At 41.1% G+C, this 18,572-nt stretch overlaps 1 protein-coding gene and 2 non-coding genes across 24 annotated transcripts in view; all 3 read left to right on the top strand.

Annotated features, from left to right (window-relative positions):
* The window catches only part of UBAP2L (ubiquitin associated protein 2 like), a 44,109-nt gene that overhangs the window by 17,637 nt on the left and 7,900 nt on the right, over window positions 1–18,572 (top strand). For all 22 annotated transcript variants that reach the window (XM_052637458.1, XM_052637453.1, XM_052637457.1 and 19 more), the window contains 16 exons: window positions 306–358; window positions 2,038–2,123; window positions 5,473–5,644; window positions 8,657–8,855; window positions 9,310–9,587; window positions 9,743–9,915; window positions 10,978–11,167; window positions 11,860–11,914; window positions 12,315–12,489; window positions 13,418–13,490; window positions 14,683–14,878; window positions 14,969–15,057; window positions 16,126–16,179; window positions 16,763–16,844; window positions 17,478–17,695; window positions 18,060–18,165. In XM_052637458.1, coding sequence (XP_052493418.1) covers window positions 306–358; window positions 2,038–2,123; window positions 5,473–5,644; window positions 8,657–8,855; window positions 9,310–9,587; window positions 9,743–9,915; window positions 10,978–11,167; window positions 11,860–11,914; window positions 12,315–12,489; window positions 13,418–13,490; window positions 14,683–14,878; window positions 14,969–15,057; window positions 16,126–16,179; window positions 16,763–16,844; window positions 17,478–17,695; window positions 18,060–18,165 — 2,199 coding nt within the window. The remainder of the gene's footprint in view (window positions 1–305; window positions 359–2,037; window positions 2,124–5,472; window positions 5,645–8,656; window positions 8,856–9,309; window positions 9,588–9,742; window positions 9,916–10,977; window positions 11,168–11,859; window positions 11,915–12,314; window positions 12,490–13,417; window positions 13,491–14,682; window positions 14,879–14,968; window positions 15,058–16,125; window positions 16,180–16,762; window positions 16,845–17,477; window positions 17,696–18,059; window positions 18,166–18,572) is intronic.
* LOC128045880 (small nucleolar RNA SNORA58) lies at window positions 11,449–11,585 on the top strand. The gene has a single exon (XR_008199210.1). It is a non-coding gene; the product is annotated as a small nucleolar RNA SNORA58 (small nucleolar RNA).
* On the top strand, window positions 16,548–16,682 carry LOC128045879 (small nucleolar RNA SNORA58). Its single transcript, XR_008199209.1, has one exon. It is a non-coding gene; the product is annotated as a small nucleolar RNA SNORA58 (small nucleolar RNA).

Genomic DNA, 18,572 nt, shown 5'->3' with positions numbered 1-18,572 from the left:
GCTGGATCTATTGGAGCCTTGCTCTCTCTTGCATTTTGTTTCTCTCTCTTGCTGTCTCGCACTCTTTCCTATTACAGCTGTGTGATAAAAACTAAAAGTTGCTGTGAAATTTAATCTAATTAGAACCCTGGTGTTCTGAGGTATTCTGAAAAGTCTTCTCCTCCCTCTGAAGCCCAAGAATCCTTTCTGATTACTAAATGCTGGTTACACTTTTGGCTGCCAAAAAATTTAATGCATTAGTGTTTTCTGCACATGCTTTGTACTGGCATTTAAAGTTATTTCACCATGTTTTCCTTTTTTCCCAGGCGCATGGAGGACTGCAACAGAGGAGTGGGGAACTGAAGATTGGAATGAAGATGTGAGTATTCCCATGCTATTCCTCATTAGTGCCTTCTATCCCTAAGTGATGTTTTAGGGATAGAAAATGGATATGATTCTACCCCTCAAAATTCACCCTTAAGATTCTGACCCAAAACTTTTACATCCAAAATAGTGTTCTGAGCCAGAACATTTCACATATGTTATATGAAGGAGACTGGGCATGAACAGGACTCTCTGGAACCAGACTATGGAGAGGGCAAGTGCACTTGTGTAAGTCCAATGTCTGATTGTCGGATTTATCCCAGGAAGCGATGGTGGTTGGGTAGGGCGCCAGAGATGGAGTCAGGCAGGTAGTGCGTTGAGTAGCAGCTTCTGGTAGCACATGATGCTCCTTGGAGCAGTACCGTTATTTGGTTCACATTCAGGCTTTGGTGTACGGTCCGGTAATTGGTTTAGAGGTGGGTACATGGTGAAAGTTTGGTTGACTGTGAAACCCATTTTGTTATTGTACTCAGAGCCCAACTTGGGTGATTTTAATTGAGATGAATGTGTAGGTTTGGCTGTTTTCCAGTGACTAAACTTGGAAACCTCATAGATGGGTGGCACATAAACAGCTATGTGAATTCACTAGAGTAGTACCTGGATTAAAGGATTTTGCTGATCACTGGTCACAGTCAAGACTTTGCTGTGAATTATAGTGATCATGGATGAACTTTCCTGTGTTTTTTATTTACTCAAGCAAGACGGAATATGGTAAGAGAAAATGGTGTGTCAAGCTGTTTTGGTTTTCAGGGCTGAGTTTTAAAATTGCAGATGTATCAGCATCAGAGTGTACATCAGCTACATTTCTGTTGTAGCTGAGCTAGACTGCTTTGTGAATACTTTGTAAGATTTGGCTTGTCTGCTTAACCACCTTTCAGAGAATGATATATTGGGGGGAGTGGATTTCCTGTCTTTAGAGGGGAGGTTTCAATCAGAAAGTGTTTTTAAAAAACTTATTTTTAAAGTTGGGTGGGAATTGCTTGGTGGTCCAGTGGTTAGGACAGTTTGACTGCTGAGGTCCAGGGTTCAATTCCTGGTTGGGGAACTCTGAGCTCCCACAAACTGGGCAGCATGACTGAAAAAATAAAATCAACTTTGAATAGTAGAAATATTTATTCCCTGCAATTGCATACTTGATTTTAGTGTCTTACAGGGGAGAGACTAGATGTAATAAAGTCAGTTTTAAGGCAAAACACGTTAAAGTTATTCCTACAAACTTCAGCACATCAGAACTTGGGCCCTTACTGCTCAAAAGCAAAGAATTATTTTTATTTCTGTCTTCATTTTGGCTGGGGTCTTCCTTTCTTTGAGAGGATTAGTGGAAGATAAAGTATGGTTTGGATTGAGGTAGGAGATGGGAGGCAAAGTGGGAAAATATAAAGGGGCTTTCTCTATTTTTCTGTCTAGCATATTCACTTTCTTGTAAGTTCAGGGTGCCTATTATGTGACTCCACTAGATTTTATTGGGTTCATGGATTCTACTCTTTTCATAAGATCTATAGAAGATAGATAGAAGGGGCTTGAAAGGCAGTCCATTCAGGATTCCTTAGGGTAAATAGTTCTCTCTTCTAAGAGTTTTTCCCCTTTTCTTATGTTGCATTCCCCTTACCTCTGCCAGGTTTCTGGACTGTAACTAGCCTAACACTAGGAGTGACTAATGCCTCTGTTTTCCAGCTTTCTGAGACCAAGATCTTCACTGCCTCTAATGTGTCTTCAGTGCCTCTGCCTGCGGAGAATGTGACAATCACTGCTGGTCAGAGGCAAGTGTGTGGTGTGAACTGTCAGTATCTTTTCTCAGAGGGATCTGCCAAGTGAGCTATAAGGAAGGAGTGGTACTGGGCCTTCATGAACTCCCATGGTGTTGCTAATACTAAGGATCAAATCACATTACGGTCCTATTTAGTTTACAGGTAGATTTTTGTTAGAGTTGATAGTAGTTAGTCTACTGAATGGATATCTGTATAATTTTAAAGTTAACTCTCTTCCAGATAGTCCTTTATAAATACATACATCAGAAAAAAAATATTTATATATACATTAGCTTTGTCAGCATATCAGATATTGATTAAAACTTAGAATAATATAAACTTATAGTAAGTCAGGTAAAGAAAAGCTAAAAGTGGAAAGATTTTATTTATTTCGAAATTTGCAGAACTGTTCAATAGCTTCTTCTCTTGCTTTATACTTATGTCTTTGCTTTAGCCAACTGGGTATGATGATCATTTTTTCCCCTAGCATCTATCTTATGAATTTTTTAGGACTTGAACATAAGTATTGGGGTTAATAGAGGGAGATAACACTTGTCAGCGAATATTTTTATCCCTTGAAAAACTCTTGGATTATTTCTGGACCTGGATATGATAGCTGTAGGACTTCCCTGATAGCTCAATTGGTAAAGAATCTGTCGGTTCAATTCCTAGGTTGGGAAGATCCACTAGAGAATGGATAGCTACCCCACTAGTATTCTTGGGATTCCCTTGAGGCTCAGCTGGTAAAGAATCTGCCGGCAATGTGGGAGACCTGTGTTGTATCCTTGGGTTGGGAAGATCCCCTGAAGAAGGGAAAGGCTACCCACTCCAGTATTCTGGCCTGGAGAATTCCCTGGACTGTTTAGTCCATGGGGTTGCAAAGAGTCGGACATGACTGAGTGACTTTAACTTTCACTTTCATGATAGTTATTGACTCAGAATCCAGCTTGAAGGCAGAGGAACCAGAGATCAAATTGCCAACATCGTTGGATTATAGAAAAATCAGGAGAGTTCAAGAAAAACAACATCTGCTTTACTGACTACGCCAAAGCCTTTGACTGTGTGGATCACAAAAAACTGGAAAATTCTTAAAGAGATGGGAATACCAGACCACCTTACCTGACTCCTGAGAAATCTGTATGCAGGTTAAGAAGCAACATTTAGAACCGGACACAGAACAACAGACTGGTTCCAAATTGGGAATGGAGTACATCAAGACTGTATACTGTCACCCTGCTTATTTAAATTATATGCAGAGTACATCATGCAAAATGCCAGACTGGATGAGCACAAGCTGGAATCAAGATTGCCGGGAGAAATATCAGTAACCTCAGATATGCAGATGACACCATTCTTACGGCAAAAAGTGAAGAAGAACTAAAGAGCCTCTTGACGAAAGTGAAAGAGGAGAGAGAAAAAGCTGGCTTAAAACTCAACATTCAGAAAAACTAAAATCATGGCATCTGGTCCCATCACTTCATGGCAAATAGATGAGGAAACAGTACCAGACTTTATTTTCTTGGGCTCCAACATCACTGTGGATGGTGACTACAGCCATGAAATTAAAAGACACCTGCTTCTTAAAAGGAAAGTTATGACCAACCTAGATGACATATTAAAAAGCAGAGACATTACCTTGCCAGCAAAGGTCTGTCTAGTCAAAACGGTGCTTTTTCCGGTAGTCATGTATGGATGTGAGAGTTGGACCACAAAGAAAGCTGAGTGCTGAAGAATTGATGCTTTTGAACTGTGGTGTTGGAGAAGACTCTTGAGAGTCTTTTGGATTGCAAGGAGATCAAATCACTCAATCCTAAAGGAAATCAACCCTGAATATTCATTCGAAGGACTGAAGTTGAAGCTGAAGCTCCAGTCAATATCTTGGCCACCTGATGCAAAGAATTGACTCATTGGAAAAGACTGATGCTGGGAGAGATTGAAGGCAGGAAGAGAAGGGGACAACAGAGAATGAGATGGTTGGATGGCATCACCGATTTGATGGACACGAGTTTGAACAAGCTCCAGAAGTTGGTGATGGACAGGGAGGCCTGGTGTGCTGCAGTCCATGGCGTCGCAAAGAGTCAGACACGACTGAGTGACTGAACTGAACTGACTCAGAATATCCTAATAAAAAGTGTGATAGGATGTTTAAGGATGTCACTGCCAGAGGTTAATTGTTGTTTTTAATGACACCAAATATCTGTGAATTTTTTCCCACATGGGTTCTGTGTTCAGCTAAGTGTTCAGCAGTTTAATTCAGTTCTGACAGTAATTCTGCAGAGTTAGCACAGACCCAAGGTGACTGCTCAGTATCCTAAGACAGACTTTACTTTAGAGGTACCCAGGCTACTCACACAGTTCTGCTCAGCTGGCTACAAATTTGGAGGTTTTCACAGCCCCCTCTTCAGATTCAGTAATTTGCTAGGATGATTGATAGGATGCAGGAAAATTTTCCTTGGCGTTCCTGATTTATTAGTTTAACCAGTATTCCGAAACAGCCAGATGGGAGTGATGCACAGGCCAGGGTGTGGGGGTTGCAGCATGGAGCTTTTAAGCCCTCTCTGGGTGTTCTGCCCTCCTTGTGGGTCACATGTGGTCACCAGCCCAGAAGCTCACTGAATCTCACTGTTCAAGAGGTTTTAATCAAAGTTTCATTACATATGCATGATTGATGAAGTCATTGGTAATTGAATTCAATCTCTTAATTCCCCTTTCTTTCCTAGAGGTGGGTGGAGTGTAGTGGGGTTGAAAGTTCCAACTCTCATTCACGTTCTCGGTGTTTTTGGTGACCAGCCACCTTCTCAAAACTATGTGTGTGGGGGTCCCCCTCCCCAAGTAACTATTATCTTAAACTGTGGTTGAAAGGGACCAATTATGAAAAAGAAAAGATACCTCTCTTACGAAGGAAATTTGCCAAGCCCCGGTATATACTTTTATTATACCACAGGTGACTTTGGGAATTTTTTAAAAACTGGGAAAAAAATTGCCTAAATCCTTCTTGTGCTAAAGCAACTTGAGGATGCCAGCATTCTGTTTGTGGTCTTAGATGTTGGTCATGACAGCTATTCAGTATTAAAATCATGGGTAAAAGGAAATTTGGGGCCAGATATGGAGCTGCTGTATTAAAACTAACATTTGATATTTCATTAAGTTAAATTTTACTAAAATTAAAAATTTAAACAACATTAAGGTTGTCAGCTCCATTGGAATACATCTGGATACTATTGTTATTTTTGATGAGTTCAGCATTTTAGAGCTTTGTGTTTCTGGGGAGTGACTTCCTTTTGATCTATCTTTAATCTGAGTCGGGTATTGGAGACAAGAATGTTCCGTCATTATTCATCAAACTTTCTCTCTCCACTAGAATTGACCTTGCTGTTCTGTTGGGAAAGACACCATCTTCCATGGAGAATGATTCATCTAATCTGGATCCCTCTCAGGCTCCTTCTCTTGCCCAGCCTCTGGTGTTCAGTAACTCGAAGCAGAGTGCCATATCACAGCCTGCTTCAGGAAACACGTTTTCTCATCACAGTATGGTAAGTAGGAAACAAGGTGTATCTTAAAGTTTTCTGCAACCCCAGCTCATACGTACAAATACAGTAATTCCTTTCAGTGACACCTGAAAGGTTTGGGGCAAGGTAGAAAGCATCTTTTGTCTTCCTAAGCAGACTTGAGTGTAGAAATGTTGATTTGGGTAATAGGGGATAGCTCTAGGAGAGGATTTAGTTGTGGACAGACAGAATCATCTGATAAAAATGAATAAACATTTTATTTGTGGCCAGTTGCTCAGTGTGTCTGACTCTTTGTAACCCCATGGACCCCACCAGGCTCCTCTGACCAGGGAATTTTCTAGATAAGAAAACTGGAGTGGGTTGCCATTTCCTACTCCAGGGGATCTTCCTGACCCAGAGATGAAACCCATATCGCCTGCATTGGCGGGTGGATTCTTTACCACTGTGCCACCTGGGAAGCCCTGGCACCATTTACTGAGTACTTATGGTGCCGAACAATGTATTTTTGGGGGGGAGGGATAATAATTTTGGGGGGGAAAAATTAATTTATTTGGCCGTGCTGGGTCTTAGTTGTGGCATGTGGGATCTTAGATCTTTGTTGTGGCATGCAGGATCTTTAATTGTGGCGTCCAGGGCCAGTTTGCTGACCAGAGGTCAAACCCAGTCCTCTCTTCCGGCCCCCCACATTAGAAATGTGGGGTCTTAGCCACTGGGCCACCAGGGAAGTCCTTATTTTCTGTTATTCTTGAAGAGAGAAAATCAATGACGATTTTAATGCTAATACTAATTAGTAATTAAATGTTGATGAGAGGTGGTAGCACTTCCGTGTTTCTTGATAGAGCACAATTACCATATGTATTTATTTAAATCGTACATTTCTGAGCTAGGCTTCTAAAAACTTGGGGTTTTCCTGAATCTGCCCATATAATAACTGTTTCTCCCTTTCTCCTTAAGTGGGGATAAGGGTGCTTGCTGTGCCTGTGTTACAGGGCTTCAGGAAGATAGATAAGATGATGAGTAAAAGTTATACAAATGTGGTGGCAGTAGTGGTATCAGTTGTTAACAACTTGGAGCACTTAACAACAAATGACTTGTTGATTCAGAATTATTGTTTAAAAATTTAAGGTCATCAATTATGGGAAAGGCTAAATAAACAAAGATGATACAAGGACCAACTTTCTTATGGTCAATAAATCCTTAAAGTACTGCTTTTTTTCTTTTACTTTACTGTCTACTTTTTGGTGGTTGTCAAGAGGTAAGAGACAATGTATATGCATATACTTTGATTTTTCTAGTAGTAAGATTATATTAATAGTAATTGCTTCAACTAGAAAATTGCGGAGTCAGCCTCTAATCCAGAAGTTTTTTAGTTTTTAACCATTATCCTAAAATAATTTCCTGTGTTAATTTGGTGGTTAATATTCTGCCATATATGAATGGTGACAAGTGAGAAAAGGTGAAAGAGAAGAGAAAGGGAGAGAAGTGTTGGGACCAAAAAGAAAGAAAATGGGACAAAGGTGATCAGAAAATAACTGCCAACCCCTAAGATAGATGACTTGAAAAGGGTTAAGTGCTTTGTGTCACTTTAAGTTACCTTTAAAGCCTAGAATTTAGGATTTATACCCAAATCCAAATTCTCATCAAAAATAAAAATTTCAGTATATTTCCACTTTACCCTTACATTCTATTTAATGTGTGTCATGTGATATGTTAAATTAAACATAAATTCTTTCTTATTACCTGTGTTAATTAGGGTGCTATTTAATGTAGTTCTTTTCCTTTCAGGATAAATTAAAGGATTAATTTCCCTAAAAATTTAATAGATGTAAGTAATATAGGAGCCCTTATTATCATAATATGTGAATATTAAGTAATTTTCTATGTCTTTAATGTTTCATGCTTGCAGAGTATATGGTAATCATTACTGTGTGGGATCATTTCTCTGCTACAGTCCTGTACTTTCAACTAGCTTTTGGCTGTTTTTGTTATTATTTGTATAATCTTGAAATACAGACTGAAGTGGAAAGAAAAAGTCTTACCTTGAGTTGGACAGATTGATTTTTGTATAAGTGCTGCTTAATGATGAAAATCATGATGTGGTTAAATAAGAACCTAAGAAAGACTAGACTAAATCTCCTTAGAGTTTCTTTAGAATGGTTAATTTTCTGGTCTAGGGTGGTAGTTTTACTTGGTACTGGGGATCCCCCAGAAGCAACGAGGGTGAGTTTTGTTTTATCATCATGATGGTCTAGTGCAGCAGCTGGGCTGGCCCCTAATCTTGCCTCTTTTGTCTCTGCTAGTTACTAGAAGCACTGAGATGAAGCTCCAGTTAGTTGTTTTTGTTCCCTTTGAGCTTTGCAGTGGAAGGGGCAAAGACATTAATGACTGAAGTGAAAGTTTATGTCATCTTCATATTATCTTAATAATCAGTTATCAGTTGATTTAAAAATTCAAAAGGAGGGGAGCCCCCTCCTCCAGTCATTAGAGAAATTCCTGGGGACTCCCGTGGTGGCCCAGTGGCTGACTCCATGCTCCCAGTGCAGGGGTCCCGGGTTTAATCCCTGTTCAGAGAACAAGACCCTATATGCCACAGCTAAAGATCCCTTGTTAGGCAGCTGAGACCTGGCATGGCCAAAAAAGAAAAAGAAGTCCCTGAGAAGGAGGGAGGGAACGGTGATGGCAATGGTATAAATTTTAATGGCTCTTAAATTTTTCATTGCTTTCTATGTATCATGCACATATTAAATGCTTTTTATACATTGTTTGTTTAATCCCCCTACACCTTTATGAGATACTACTTTTATTTCCAGGTGAGGAAAATGAGGTACAGATGAACTAAAAGTCATTTTTCCACAGTTACTTAACCAGGATTTAAGTCTAGACAGTCTCAGTCCAGACTTCACGCTGTAATAGACTATTCCATTTAGTGACATTCTTTATATCTATACTGACTCTTAACCGAGATGAGTGTCTTTTTGAGTAGCTGAACAAGGTTGTTTGGCTGTGGATTTCTCTAATCTCTGTGTTGATCTACAGGTGAGCATGTTAGGGAAAGGATTTGGTGATGTTGGTGAAGCTAAAGGCGGCAGCACCACAGGCTCCCAGTTCTTGGAGCAATTCAAGACTGCTCAGGCCCTGGCTCAGTTGGCAGCTCAGCATTCTCAATCTGGAACCACCACCACCTCCTCTTGGGACATGGGCTCTACCACACAATCTCCTTCGCTGGTGCAGTATGGTGAGAAAGATGGAAAGTGACTGAATTCTTTAAGCGTTGGAGGATTACTGCCAAGAGGCTGGCAGGAGTAGTTCCCACACTGATTTCCCCTTGTCAGAGAGGCTCAGTTTAGAAAGCTGAGGAATAATAAATACATAAGTTGAGGCTGTATATCTCTTTCATCAAATTTAACCCTGTACACATTTGTAGTCTTCTGTTGATGTGAGGATGTTTTGGATTTTTCCTAGATTTATCTTCAGTACTTGAAAACAATGTGTTGCCTTTGGAAGAGTTTATGAACTTTGCCACTTTAGGACCTTATACTCTGAATATGGGCCATTTCTAGATTGCTCTCTTACAAAGGCAGTGTAATAGTGTTAATTTGATATAATCCAATGGTTGTCACAGAATAATAGTATTTTCTTGAGGTTAATGAGGACCTCTGGCCTCATACGTATTGGATCTCCTCATGCAGATTTGAAGAACCCAAATGATTCAACAGTGCACAGCCCCTTTACAAAGCGCCAGGCTTTCACCCCGTCTTCAACCATGATGGAGGTGTTCCTTCAGGAGAAGCCACCTGCTGTGGCTACCTCCACAGCCGCACCTCCACCCCCGTCTTCTCCTCTGCCAAGCAAATCCACCTCGGCTCCACAAATGTCTCCTGGGTCTTCAGACAACCAATCCTCCAGCCCTCAGCCGGCTCAGCAAAAACTGAAACAGCAGAAGAAAAAAGCCTCCTTGACTTCTAAGGTATTTGAACTTTTAGATAGATATTATTTTAGGGCAAAGGGCTGTGGGATTTGAGAATTGAGATTGTAAGGATGTAGTTTGGAAGTCTGATGTGGAAGTTTGCTATCAGTCTTACAATAAGGTTATAGTAAACCATTTCTTTATCTTCTCTATAGATTCCTGCTCTGGCTGTGGAGATGCCTGGCTCAGCAGATATCTCAGGGCTAAACCTGCAGTTTGGGGCATTGCAGTTTGGGTCAGAGCCTGTCCTTTCTGATTATGAGTCCACCCCCACCACGAGCGCCTCTTCAAGCCAGGCTCCAAGTAGCCTCTATACCAGCACGGCCAGGTAGAGGAAACAGCTGTCATAGACTTCTTTTAGACTTTTACCACTTTTTGTAAGTCTCCAGTTGATTCCTAGAACTCTGGACACACCAAGGCTCTGATTGAAGGAAAAGCAGCCACTTGTAGCAGTTTATTGAGCACTTTTGTTACTAGGTTTTTTCATAACTCTAAACAGATAGAAATATATCCTTTGGGTACTTACAGAATGTCCAAGCACAGTTCCTAGAGATGTGTACCCCACCTTTAAAGTACCTTGACATCTGCCACAATGAACAGTGCTTTTGACACTTTGAGACCTTTGTGTGGATTTAAAGCCTATGAAAGTTTTAACTTTGAACTCCTAGGAAGGAGGTAAAATTAAAATTAGTATTACAGAATTAAAAGAAACCTTTCCTGTAGAACCTTTGCTTTTCCTATGAATAGATATCAAGGAAGTCTATCTTAGGCAATAGAAAATCCTGGAATTTTGGAGTAATAGGTGGGTTTAGTTTTTTTTTTCTTTCAATCCCTAGAATTTAAAAGTAGAGATGTCTTGCCCCTGCCTAGCTCTGTTGAATCATAATTGTTGTTAATGCATGTGAATATTTTTAAAGTTCTTCTCAAGAGAATTTTATTCTTGGGTTTTTGAGAGAGCCACGAACTCAGAATTCCTTAAAATGAGCAAAAGGTGATTTTTCCTGTGCTTAGGGTTCTTGTTAAGATTGTATGAAAGGGACCAAGAGTAATGTATCCTTTCTACTGACTTTTAGCCTCTTTTTCTAATAACAGCAGAACGTAGGGACACAAGAAAATTTTCTCTTCCTTTAAGAGTTGAAAATGTTTTTAAGCTCGATTCTTAGCTTAGATACCTGGCTTTATAGGATGTGGAAATTGCTACTGTTGCCAGGAGAAAATTGTCGCACTGTCTTTTATTTGTTCTTGAAGTTTGTTTTTTTGATTACAATCAATCTGATTATAAGTTGATTGTAATCAACTCTAGTAAGTTACTAGAGTAACTCACTTTTCTAGTATCAGTGGATCTGTTCTATTCGTTTCTCTTGAGATTTTCCTTCTCCATTCCCCACAGTGAATCTTCATCCACAATTTCATCTAACCAGAGTCAGGAGTCCGGTTATCAGAGTGGCCCAATTCAGTCGACAACCTATACCTCCCAAAATAATGCTCAGGGCCCTCTATATGAACAGAGATCCACACAGACTCGGCGGTACCCCAGCTCCATCTCTTCATCACCCCAAAAGGACTTGACTCAGGCGAAGGTATTGGCTTTACCAGCCCCTGGGCATGGGTTGGGAGAATAGCAGACAGAGTCTCTTAAATATTAGTGTTTTACTTCTTGACAAATGGTGCTAAGATATCTCTAAAATGCTGATTCTGAAGCTTAACCTCATTTTTGTGGTTGGTGAAATAAAAGTTCTATGCACTAATCCTGGAGACTCAGAGCTAGATCATTCTCTTTGCACTAAAAAGATTCATTCTCTCTAGTAGAACCAGTCTCCAGTACCTGTTTTCTTGGAGGATCTGGTTGCTAGACTTCTGAGTGCATATCAGTAGACCTCACCTTGCTGTGTCTTGGCTTGGTGAGGGGGACAGCATATGCCAGAGGAAATGTGGAGTGACTGTCAGATGCAGCCAGCAGAATAAGTGGTTTGGCTGAACTGTCTTACTCCCACATCTTCCCCTAGGGATCATTGGATTTCAACCTCTCCTTTATCTGTTTGGGGTTCGGGATCTCTTCAGCAGTTTGGGCATTGCCTCTTATTGCCCTGGGTCACACAGCGTCGGTATATCTTTTGTTGTTTTAAAATTTTTGTTGTTTTTCCTTTGGGTTGTGTACATTATGTTAATCCTTCTGTTAACTTGCAGAATTTCTCTGAAAGAAATTGGTTGGCAGAAATTAAACTGAGTCAGTGTACTAACTTAATCTGTTCTTTTGTTTGTTTCTTACCAGAATGGCTTCAGTTCTGTGCAGGCCACGCAGTTACAGACCACGCAATCTGTTGAAGGTGAGGGTCCTCAGGCTTTTTCCTCTAAATTACAGTGTTTTCACTCCCCTTTCAAAATATTTTTGCATGTCGTAGATGGTCATGAAAAGACCCCTGCCTCAGTGATCAAAACTATTGGTTTTATTCTTAGCTTGATTTTTTTCTATCTTGCTGTTTATGTTTAATCTCAAACCTTCCTAAATTTCAGGTTCTCGGTCTTGTAACAGTGATAATCCTTTTGGTTTCCTTTATTGGACAAATGAGATTGGTGCTGTGAAATTAAAAAAAAAGACTGCACCTAAATGCCACCAGTCCATTACTAAATAACTTATACACTCACACTCTTGTCTTCAGGACAGCCTAGGACTATCGTCACATCTTAACTTCCTCTGATGATGTGAATTCCTGTCTTTATTTCCAGGTGCTACGGGCTCTGCAGTGAAATCTGACTCACCTTCCACTTCTGGCATCCCCCCTCTCAGTGAAACGGTATCTGCAGCTTCCTTACTGACGACAACCAATCAGCACTCATCCTCCTTGGGTGGCTTGAGCCACAATGAGGAGATTCCAAATACTACCACCACACAACACAGCAGGTGATTTGGGGTGAGGATGGAGGTTTAGGTTGGTGAATAGTAATAACAGAGCTCTCTGGTTCTGTCTTACCCTCTCAGCCTAGCAGAGACCACATTATCTAAGTGGATGACCTACAAGCTATGGGAAATAAAGACAGAAGAGGCTTTTTTCCCTTTTTCAAAACCCATTCTGGTTTTGGGTTCTGCTCACTACCCCTCGCTGACTATTGTGTTGACCTTACAATCTCAGATCTGTTTGGTCCCATATTCTGCCTTCTTTGCCTAGGTTGTTTTTTTTATTTAATTGAATTATAGTTAATTTATGATGTGTTAATTTCTGATGTACAGAAAATGATTCAGTTATACATATACATACATTCTTTTTTATATTTTTTGCATTGTTTATCACAGGATATTGAATATAGTTTTCTGTGCTGTACAGTAGAACCTTATTGTGTGTTCATTCTGTGTATATACTAGTTTACATCTGATAAGCCAAAACTCCAATTCTATCCCTTTCTCTTCGGCAACCACAAATTAGTTCTCTGTGTCTGGCCTGTTAATTTTTATGGCTGCACTGGGTCTTCATTGCAGTGCGTGAGTTCTTTGTTGCTGCACATGGGTTTTCTCTAGTTGCAGGGAGTAGGGGTTACTGTCTAGTTGTGGTGTGCGGGCTTCTCATTGCAGTAGCTTCTTTTCTTGCAGAGCACAGGCTCTAGGGCATGCGGGCTTCAGTAGTTGCAGTGTATGAGCTTTAGTTGTCCTGAGGCATGAGGGGTTTTAGTTCCCAGTCCAGGGATTGAACCTGTGTCCCCTGCATTGGCAGGTGGGTTCTTAACCACTGGACCACTAGGGAAGTCCCCAGCCTAGTCCCCAGTTCTTGACTGAAGCTCCACATCAGGCGATAACCATAGCACTGTGGCTGATGGCAACCACTTTATCCTTACAGCACGTTATCTACGCAGCAGAATACCCTTTCGTCATCAACATCTTCTGGGCGCACTTCAACATCCACTCTTTTGGTAAGTGTGAATGTGGTAAAAGGAAATGTGGTCTTTCTACATTCAAACAATTATCCAGCCATAAGATTTTCCCAAGAAGCAACTCTTGAAAATTTGTTCATGAGGTAGCAAAATGACAACAGATCTAAGGTTGCAGAAAAAGGGATAAAAGTATTCTTGAAGCCAAGAAAGGCAGAAGAATCCAGAAATACTGCAGAGCTGTGGGCCAGGTCTTAAAGCCCTGGAAACGGCTTTCCTGAGTATATGACTTTTTAAATTTTTTTAAAGACACTAAAACTAGGTGGGGCTTTATATGCTATGATAAATTCTGTAAGAATAGTTTTTCTAACTGATACAGCCATTCTCACTCGCATTTGCCAACCCTGAGTCCTGAAAATAAGCAGTTTGAGTCTAGGCATCCTATGAAAGTAAAGGCCAGATGAGCACTTTTGGCTAAAGAATTAATTTCACTGTTGTGATTTTGTGACAACTATATTTGTGGAATTAAGCTGAGATGGTAAGGAAGAAAACTCACTTCAAAAGGACCTGTTCCAGGGAAAGCATATCTGTTTTGTCAAGAGCCTAGACAAGGTAATGAGGGCTAAGGCTTTCTTAGGATGAAATGGCAATCCACTCCAGTACTATTGCCTAGAAAATCCCATAGACAGAGGAGCCTGGTAGGCTACAGTCCATGGGGTCGCAAAGAGTCGGACACAACTGAGCGATGTTCCTTCCTTCCTTCCTTCCTTTCCTCCAGTACACTATTTCAGGTTTAAATGCATTAGAACTTGTACTTTTATCTAGCCTGTGAACTTGTCTGTTGTGTTAGCCTAGTGAAGAAGAGTGGGCGAGGAGGGTATGATGTATTTTTCAGACCTAACTTATCTTTTGTCTCCTTATTGGGCGATCGGTATTGGTTTCTGGGGAGTTTGTCCCTACTCACTCTACTGCTTTTTGAACAGGGTGATAATGTGCAGTGGGTCCGTTGCTAACCATCTTTACCAGATAAATCTTGGTGAATGTGTAGCTGGAGAGTATTTAATCATTTATTCTAGTTTCTAGTTACTTTGGCAGAGGATGCGCAATACCCTTCCTCAGCCTCTTTAATTGGGAAGTTGGTGTGCTAAAATCAACAGAAGGGAATGTCTTTCCTGACCTGTTACACTAATCACTGTTTCCTCCTCCTGTTTTCCACTGCACTGCCTTTTTGAAGCACACGAGCGTGGAGAGTGAGGCGAATCTCCATTCTTCCTCCAGCACTTTCTCCACCACATCCAGCACAGTCTCTGCTCCCCCCCCAGTGGTCAGTGTCTCCTCCAGTCTCAATAGTGGCAGTAGCTTGGGCCTCAGCCTAGGCAGCAACTCTACCGTCACAGCCTCCACTCGAAGCTCAGTTGCTACGACTTCAGGTAACCCTGTGTGGAAGTTGGATTGCCTTCCTTTGGGATGGAGGAGCAAAGTGATGGTGTGACAGGATAAAAATATAATTTCTCTTTTAGGAAAAGCTCCTCCCAACCTCCCTCCTGGGGTCCCGCCGTTGTTGCCTAATCCATATATTATGGCTCCAGGGCTGTTACATGCCTACCCGGTAAGTGAGACTGAATGATCTTTTCCAGAAGAGGAAGGTGGTATACCTAGTCTTTATTGCTGTGACTTCAGGTGGAAGACTGTACATAATAAATGAGCGGTTATCATGTGTAGTCTTTAATCTTTGTAGTTTGGGAGGGGGATAATTTTTTTAAGAGGAAAGACTCAGACTAGGTCCTCTGTTGTATATTTTTTCTGTGTGAAACAGTTACTGGGCCTCAGAAGCCAAAGGCGAATGTCTAACTGGAATCCCTCACAGTTTCCTAGAAAATTATTTTCTCTAGTTGGATTGATTCCTAATCCCTGGGGGTCTGTGCTGGCTCTGACCTGATGAGAGTAGAGTTCCCTGAGTTAGTCTGCGGTTCTCTGAGAATAGGTGAATAACCGGAGTAGCCTTTTGTCTTGCTGTGTTTTGTGCAAGGTTCATGTATTCACTGCTTATTAAGATGAAGGATATTTATTTAAAAACATTTTTTTAAAATATCTGTTTTTCGAACTTATGATTACCAGGGGATACAGGAAGGGAGAGATAAATGAGAAGGGAGTGGATATATGAGAACCTACTCACCTGAAACTCACACAGCATTGTAAAGATTCCCCCAAAAAACCCCAAAACACCTGTTTTTGCCTTCAGAGAGTTTAGATTATCATACAAATGAAATACCCAGTAGCACTTCTAAATAGTTAAAACACTACCTTAGCACCCAGTAGAATAAAATGTGAATCCTTTCTGAGAGAGATAAATTTTAAGCCATATTTTGAAGGATAAAGGAGAAAAAGACGGGTAAAATAAAGTTAACTATTCGTGTGTGACTTATGTACCCCACTGCTACCCAGAGGACAGCCTAGTTGAATCAGTATGTAGCTCAAGGAAAACTTTAAGGCTGTTCATGAATCATGCAATCTCTTTGCATTTCATTTCTTAAAGAAAATGAAGGAAATAATCTATGTCCTCTTTTTTCTCATGAATGAGGATGAAAGTTCTGTTGATTTATCTTGTCTCTTAGTTCCTTGGTTTGCTACCATCATGACCAGTTCCCATTAATATTAACGTGTTTGTATCTTTCAGCCACAGGTATATGGTTATGATGACTTGCAGATGCTTCAGACAAGATTTCCATTGGTGAGTATATGGTTGTAGAGCTTAGGGAAAGAAAGTGATCTTAAATTAATGTTTGAATTATTCCAGATGTTTACTTGATGAGTCACAGACTTGGCTTTTTTTCAACCCATACCTCCATATGCATACTTTAAGATATATTAGAATGTACTTAAAGAGTGATTCTAACAGAAAGTCACTTAAAAAAAAAAAAAAGTTGTGGCATCTTTGAATTAAACATATTTTAAGCTTCCTTTATGTCTCAAACACTTTAATGAATTCTAGAAGGAAGATGTATTTTCTCAATAGCAATAGACTATTAGGGGTTATATCTAGAGGTTTAGAATTTATCTAGATTATTGGTATTGATGGACTTGAAGTGTTTTCCTGGTGGGCATACTTGTAGACCTTGCTTGACTATCCCCATGGCCAGGCAGGGGGGACAGTGTATGCAAGAATAATATGGAGTTTGTGCTAGTTCTTGCCAGTTCATTAATGGCTGGATAAACTGCAGTTCTCCAACATTCTCTTGCGTCTCACCTTGTATGATGTGTCATGCCAATAACGAGTGGCACTGAGTCTCTTCTCTTTTATTTCTGTCTTTCAGGATTACTACAGCATCCCATTTCCCACACCCACCACTCCGCTGACTGGGAGGGATGGTAGCCTGGCCAGCAACCCTTATTCTGGTAGGATTGGGATGGGGCTGAATAAAGGGAAGCTGTGTTGGTATTGGTGGCAGAAACCTGATTAGTAGATCCAGTTTTCACCTTAATTAAGATCTTTGACAGAAATATTATACAAAACGGATGTCATGAATCAGGGTTGGTAGAGGGTTGGTAGATTCAGAATAAGTATAGTGGTTGAACTGGCCTTCCTTTGCTCATCTCTGCTCCTGTTCCCTACTTACATGGCAGTCTTATTGCCTTGCCAGGCTATAGGCCTGACCTGTTGTCCTTATTGACTGTGATTGTTTTTCAGGTCCAATACGGAGTTTTCCCCATGGAGGAGACGCAGAGAGAGGAAGTAGGGGGTGGGGTAGGGAAGAGATGAAAGAACACAGGTGGGCAGAGAAACCATATAGGAGCTTTATTCTGGAAGCTTGGCTCTGCCACAGCATTGCACAGCTGTGTGTTATTAGTCCTTGACTGGCACTGTGCAGAGTGTGTCCTGAGCAATGCTAAATGGAGCCTCAAAAAAATAAAATTCACAGAACTGAACTTTAACCAAGGCTGTCCTGGATCATGTGAAACCAGAAGAGGTAATTCTACATTGATGTGGGGAGTAAAAGAGGCAGATACATTGAACCTCTCCTTTCACAGGTGACCTCACAAAGTTCGGCCGCGGGGATGCCTCCTCCCCCGCCCCAGCCACAACCTTGGCCCAACCCCAACAGAACCAGACGCAGACTCACCACACCACGCAGCAGACATTCCTGAACCCGGCGCTGCCTCCTGGCTACAGTTACACCAGCCTGCCATACTACACAGGGGTTCCTGGCCTCCCCAGCACCTTCCAGTATGGGCCTGCTGTGTTCCCTGTAAGTGCTTGGACTTGGTCTTTACTTGTAGTGAAGAGTGCTTGACACTATCCTAGCAACTTTCAAAGCTAGATGACTTTTTAATAATGAAAAGGAGGAACAATTTCCACTTCTGGCCTGGGAGAGGGATTGGGGCTGGATAGGTGGTATTGGGATAAGGGACTACCTGTTGTTAGAAATAGCTAAAGGGGGAATGTATAGCTTTGCTTCCCTCAGACTGTCATTCATTCCCTGAGCCATTTTGCTAAACCAACAGGACAGCCTGCATCAGGATGGGTAGCCATCTTGAATGCCCAGTCTCTGGAGTGGGTTAAAATGGTACTTTGCCGCCATTTCACTGTAGTGCTGGCCTTTTGTTCTTCAGGTGGCTCCTACCTCTTCCAAGCAGCATGGTGTGAATGTCAGTGTGAATGCATCAGCCACCCCTTTCCAACAGCCAAGTGGTTATGGGTCTCATGGATACAACACTGGTAAGCTCACCTTGACCCTGGCTGTCATTGGGATGTTATTAAATGAGTTTCAGGGAGGAAGATTCGAAGCTTGAGAAAGTAGGGCTGTAAGGGTGTGCAGCTGCTCCAGGTATGATTGTTCATGTTTGTCTGACTTAGGTTTCTGTCTGAGCAGCACCAACAGAGGAGCTTAATAGTAGAACATGTATTCATTACTCATGACAAGAATGCCCTGGGGCGCAAATTGGCCATTAGAGTATGTTGGCTGGCCTAAACTTTGGGTGGGAAGCAAGGGGCCCACCCAAATCTAAGCAAGATTTTACTGAGATTTTTCAGTCGGGGGCAGGTGTTAACATTTAAGGTACTGGTAAGTACAGTAGGTGATATATTCATTCACTGAATAGAAGAGTTAAATGGGTTCTTAGCTA

Source organism: Budorcas taxicolor, chromosome 3 (assembly GCF_023091745.1).
Source record: "Budorcas taxicolor isolate Tak-1 chromosome 3, Takin1.1, whole genome shotgun sequence".
Lineage (NCBI taxonomy): Eukaryota > Metazoa > Chordata > Mammalia > Artiodactyla > Bovidae > Budorcas > Budorcas taxicolor.
Note: the sequence above shows the minus strand (reverse complement) of the source record. Positions and strands in the feature narration are given on the sequence as shown.